The 5,148-nt window shown below is 26.8% G+C and overlaps 1 protein-coding gene across 1 annotated transcript; it reads right to left on the minus strand.

Annotated features, from left to right (window-relative positions):
* Positions 1-566: 566 nt before the first annotated feature.
* Positions 567-4,143, minus strand: LOC101262482 (protein RGF1 INDUCIBLE TRANSCRIPTION FACTOR 1). The gene is made up of 4 exons (XM_004233207.5): positions 3,754-4,143; positions 2,012-2,086; positions 1,758-1,898; positions 567-1,176 (listed from the first exon to the last, which is right to left on the minus strand). Exons 1-4 carry the CDS (start codon positions 3,928-3,930, stop codon positions 844-846), a joined length of 726 nt encoding a protein of 241 aa, XP_004233255.2. The 5' UTR covers positions 3,931-4,143; the 3' UTR covers positions 567-843.
* Between the last annotated feature and the right edge of the window lie 1,005 nt (positions 4,144-5,148).

The raw sequence follows: 5,148 nt of genomic DNA on the forward strand, positions 1-5,148 counted from the left end.
AAATTTGAAAAGAAAGTAGAGCCACACCATTTTATTTTTCTTTAATAGAAAGTACTGTACGGGTGGAATGACATTTTCATTATAACGAGATGTGCCTTCTGCTTTTTGTCTTTTGGAGTCGTACACAATGCCTATAAAAATAACAGTCTGGAATAAAAGCTCGTAAAATATTTTTAAAAGTGTTGTTATAATCTTTATTTTTTATTTTATTATGATATTTTTTTCATCGAAATCTCGAGATTATATTCTCATTGAAACCAAAGATTCTTAATTTCACATATATATCAAGAGCAAATCAAAACTTTTTCTAACAAAGATAAATTTATATTCAATGATAGAATCAAACGTTTCAATTAAGAAGAAAAGAATAGTTACTATTATTACCTTACAACTTGAAAATGAAAATCAATGAGGTGTTTCATGTATTTTTGGAAGAGATAATTTTTGTAATTCGATCCCATGTGTCGTTTAAGTCAATTATAATAATTTTATGAGTTACACTCAAAAATACGAACAATAGTAAAAAAAAAATTACATATGTCATTATCGAAAAAAAAAAGAAGAAATATTTAAATGCTAATTATATTTATCTGTTCAAGTTCCACTGAACCAAAAGTACAAAATTGGTGATAATTAGAGAGAGATTAGAAATTAAACCTCTCTAAACATCAACCTATGGCTCACAACGGAATCATTTTTTTTTTGTAATTAAGTTTCAAAACCTAAAAGTAACACTAAAAAAACATCATAAAATTACAGTCACAGATCCAAATAACTAATAATATTACAACAAGTACTAAATATTACTTAATTATTTTTTGAGAATATTTATTTTATTTTTTTTCAAGAAAGTGGAGATCTTTGAGGGGCTCCTTTTCTTCTATTGCTTAATGAAAGCACAAGCCCTGGAAAAAAACCACTGCTTTTTTTCTTATTTTTAACCATACGTCCATCGTGTGAAATACCGGAATTGCCCCTGACGTTATTTGAACAAGATGAACCTCTGCATTCTAATGGATCTTCTAAGATGGAGTTAGGAGTAATTTGGCTTTCTTCATCGATCAAATCGGAGGTGTCCACGTGTAATCCTTCGAATTGGGAGAGTGCAAATTCAGAATCATCAAACTTACAGATGATGTTTGATAAATCTTCACCTTGATACACCATAAAATCAACCTGCATTATATAATTTTGAGTATACAAGGGTAAAAATGTAATTTGCACACTATGACATGCTTAGCCAACAACTACATTTCCCATCCAATACAAAGAATGACTAAATATTATATATCTAATAATCGTGGCAGATACAGAATTTTCATTTTCACTCAGGAGCTTTGTAAAGTAAAAACAAACCCTTGACATTGGATGTGTTTTAAACAACCCTAGATCGTTGAGCTAACATTTTACATGTTGTTTAAGGGATTCAAAATTTATACACGTACATGAACACATAAAATCTCATTCATATCGAGAGGATTCTGGTGAACACCCTCCCTGTTTGGTAGTATAAAATACTATATACTCAGACTCTCATTTTTTCATGTGACATCATCAGTGATTGAGTCAGAATTTTTAGTAAGAAGGTTCAAAAAGAATATTTTAAACATATATAAATAATATGATTTTTCGTCATATTATAACTACTCTTGAAAAGTGTCAATGTAACTGAATTCGTCAAATTTAAATTTTGAATCTGCCTCTAATTTTTTTTCGACGGGGGTTGGGTGGGTAAAGAAAAGGAATAGAAGGTGGACCTTGCATGAGAGGGAACAAAAGTTGAAGGGGTTCTGAAGGACTCTGTCACAAGTGAAACAAGAGTTGCCAGAAGCCTTGCATGACCTTGATTGTGCTCTTTGGTTCAAGAATATAACTTTGGCACTGTTTATTGTGTAAGGCTGTAAAAACAAACAAGGAAAATTCATATATTATTATTATTATAACTTTTTAACAATAAGATAATTAAATTCAACAAGACTATATATTGTTATTAACAATAAAAAAAAAATACCTGAATATAGGAACAGTCAATGAGCTTCTCTAGGTCATCCAATCTTATAACATCTTGGTATACATATCTTCTCACCTATAATTATAAAAATGGTTACCAACTTATCATATAATGTCATATGTAAGTAAGTTACTCTTGAAATTCTTTTTTACTTTTTCATATGTTTATTGATATAAAATTGTGTTATATAGTTCGAGATTCATCTGAATTTTTTCACTAGAAAATTACGTTGTACATACAAAAATCGAAATCATTTTATATATCAAAGAAAAATAGAAAACTGAATTTTCTTGACTTCCTGATATGGCGTGATATAGTGTTAAAGTTCTTACTTTACTAAATTAAAGGAATATTACATCATTGATTATGTGTAATTCTCCAACTTAAGTTTTTTTATATATATATATAAACATGATATTTAATAGGAAAAAGGTAAGGTAGCCAAGTTTGAATTCAAGAGAAGTAATAAATGTGAATAAATTTAAGTGAAAAGAGAGATGAGTACTGAAAATATTGGGGGAAAAAAAAGAAGACAAAATATAGACTTAAATGAAATAAAAAAAGAAAATAATTAATTTTGAGAATTGGGTCAAAACAGTGTTTGAAAGCAACAGGTGCTTTGCAGGAGGAAATTAGGTGTTAAAAGAAATGTTCTAAAATTGGAAACCAAACAATTCCAAAAAGTGGAAACTATAGCTTCCAAATACACTACTTTTAGTAATTGACTACACAATATACAAATTCAAGGCACATCAATATTGGATATTGTAAGGAAATATTTACCAAAAATAAAAAATCAACAACGAATAAAATTTTATAGCTAAACAGTAAAAATTTCGTAATAATTCTATTTAGTAATGAATTATGTGAAAAACTACTTAGCAACAGAAAACCAAGAACTGCAATAAATTTCATAGTTAACTTTATATTTTCTTATAGTGATTGAAACATACTCAAGAATAATACTATCGATTACAATTATGCTTAAATTCCAAATAAGTGAGAAAAACTACGTGATTACTCAATATTTATGTGGCTTCATTTAAATTATTCATCAATTTGAAAGGAAAATATTTAATTTCACAATTATTATTTTTTTGAAAAAATACAAATATTTTTTTACACAAATTTTAGCTGGTCTCCCACCTTCTCTCTCATACCACCCTGTTATGAACAAAGTGAAGTGAAGACAAGGGGTAATTTTTTTAATTGCCCCTCAATTTTGTTGTTAGTTCCCAAATTCTATTTTTGAAAAATCAACTTTATTATTGTTGGATAATATAATTCAAATTCAAGAAAATAGCAAAATTCGAATTCAAAAGAGTAAATTAAAAAAATAAAAACTTACTTACTCTAGTAAATAAAAGGAACCAAAACCTCAAAAGGAACAAGAATTACTTGTTCAATTTCTTTTATTACTTGACAATAAATAATAATTATTATCTCAAACAATAATTTTCTTAAATAAATATTTCTTTTATGAAATAAAACTATAAATAAACCTTGTTACATACATAATTATGAGTACTACTATAAAAAATATATATATAATTTCATTTCTACGAGTATAATTGAGATTTCAAGATTCCAACTTCATAACTATAATTACGAATCGAACATAGAAGCTTTTGAGTATTTTAAAATAAATTTGAAAAATACGTAAAATTATATGTCACAATAAACAAGAACATAATTGAGTCTCGAAATTTTAACGATATCACATGAATTGAGTCGAAGAGAACCTGTAGAAGAGGATGTGAGTGATGTTGTGGAAGGCAGTGAGGGCAAAAACTTTGACAACACTCTAAACAAAAGATGTTTTTCTCATTTTTCCTTCTATTTTGATGAATTTCACATCCTCCAAAGAAATTCTCAGACATTAATCCTTGTAACCATGCAGGTTTCATCATCTCTTCCATCTTGAATTTTCCTTCTTCTATATATTATTTAATTTATATTTTTTATATAATATATTGAGAGAAGGTCTAAATTATGTGCGTATAATATAATAAAATTGTGTATATATATATAGAGAGAGAGAGAGGGGGATGAATGAAGGAAGGTAAGTGGCTACCTTATGGGGTGATGGGGTTGGAGAGGTGTGGGTTTGATGGGATGGTCATGAGTATATATAAATGGCCTTTTTGGTTTTGCTACTCTTCTATTTATAAAATATATATATATATATTGTTGCTTCCAAGAAAGCTTTTAATTTAATTTAATAGATTTATATACTGATTAAATTCTTTGTCTGGTTTTGATTTGTTCGGAGTTTAAAGAAAATAAGTGTGCTTTTGAATCTTGTACACTAAAAAAGAAATGAAAAATGTATTCCTATGTTTTAATTTCATTGTTTGATTTTGATTCTGACTTGACACGTAGGTTAACAATGTTTTTATTGAGTATTATGCTCTTAAACTAAAAATATGTAGGATGTCTCAAAATATGTGAAATGTCTCAAAATATCATTTAATTATGTAATCTTAAATAAGTTAGGTAGGTAGTGACAATTAAAGATTGTCAAAAAAGAAAAAAGAAAAAAAGAAATTAAAACAAGTTAAAGTGGAAAGTAGGACGAATAAAATTGAAATGGATTTTGAGTATTAGTTTTGGAGACTTAACTAATTTGAATTTAATCCACGATAAAAAAATAATCTTTGTGACGAAAGTATTACACGTTTTTAGACTAAGAACATATATGCATCATATTGTGCTTCTAAACATTCCTCTTATCTTATGAAACTTCGTTTTCAATTTGAGATATATAATAAAAGATGATAGAGTAATTATTAATTAATAACTCTTATTGGTATATACTAAAACAATAAATTAAGGAAATGTAACAAGTTAAATTATATTAATAATATAGAAATTAATTTCTATGTTTAACTGGAAATCAACTTTTTAAAGAAAATTTTGTCTTTTAATGTATGGAGTAACATAGTTTTGCAATACAAATATAGCATGATTATAAGTTCAAATCGTAAAAATAATTATTAATATTTGTATCAAAACAAATTATTCACACTATTATGTATTTTTGCAAAATCTTACAAAAACATAAAATATTTTTTACACCAAATTACATTATCAACCCCAAAACCATATTATATACTTAGGTCAAATCAATGGTTTAT

Source organism: Solanum lycopersicum, chromosome 2 (assembly GCF_036512215.1).
Source record: "Solanum lycopersicum chromosome 2, SLM_r2.1".
Classification (NCBI taxonomy): Eukaryota; Viridiplantae; Streptophyta; class Magnoliopsida; order Solanales; family Solanaceae; genus Solanum; species Solanum lycopersicum.

What these genes read in the sequence shown, in the direction of transcription:
- LOC101262482 (XM_004233207.5), bottom strand. Translation starts at nt 3,930, where the DNA reads ATGGAAGAGATGATGAAACCTGCATGGTTACAAGGATTAATGTCTGAG. An exon ending in TTGACTGTTCCTATATTCAG is followed by an intron (nt 1,899 to 2,011) that starts GTATTTTTTTTT and finishes TTGTTTTTACAG; the next exon opens with CCTTACACAATAAACAGTGC. An exon ending in TTTGTTCCCTCTCATGCAAG is followed by an intron (nt 1,177 to 1,757) that starts GTCCACCTTCTA and finishes TATATAATGCAG; the next exon opens with GTTGATTTTATGGTGTATCA.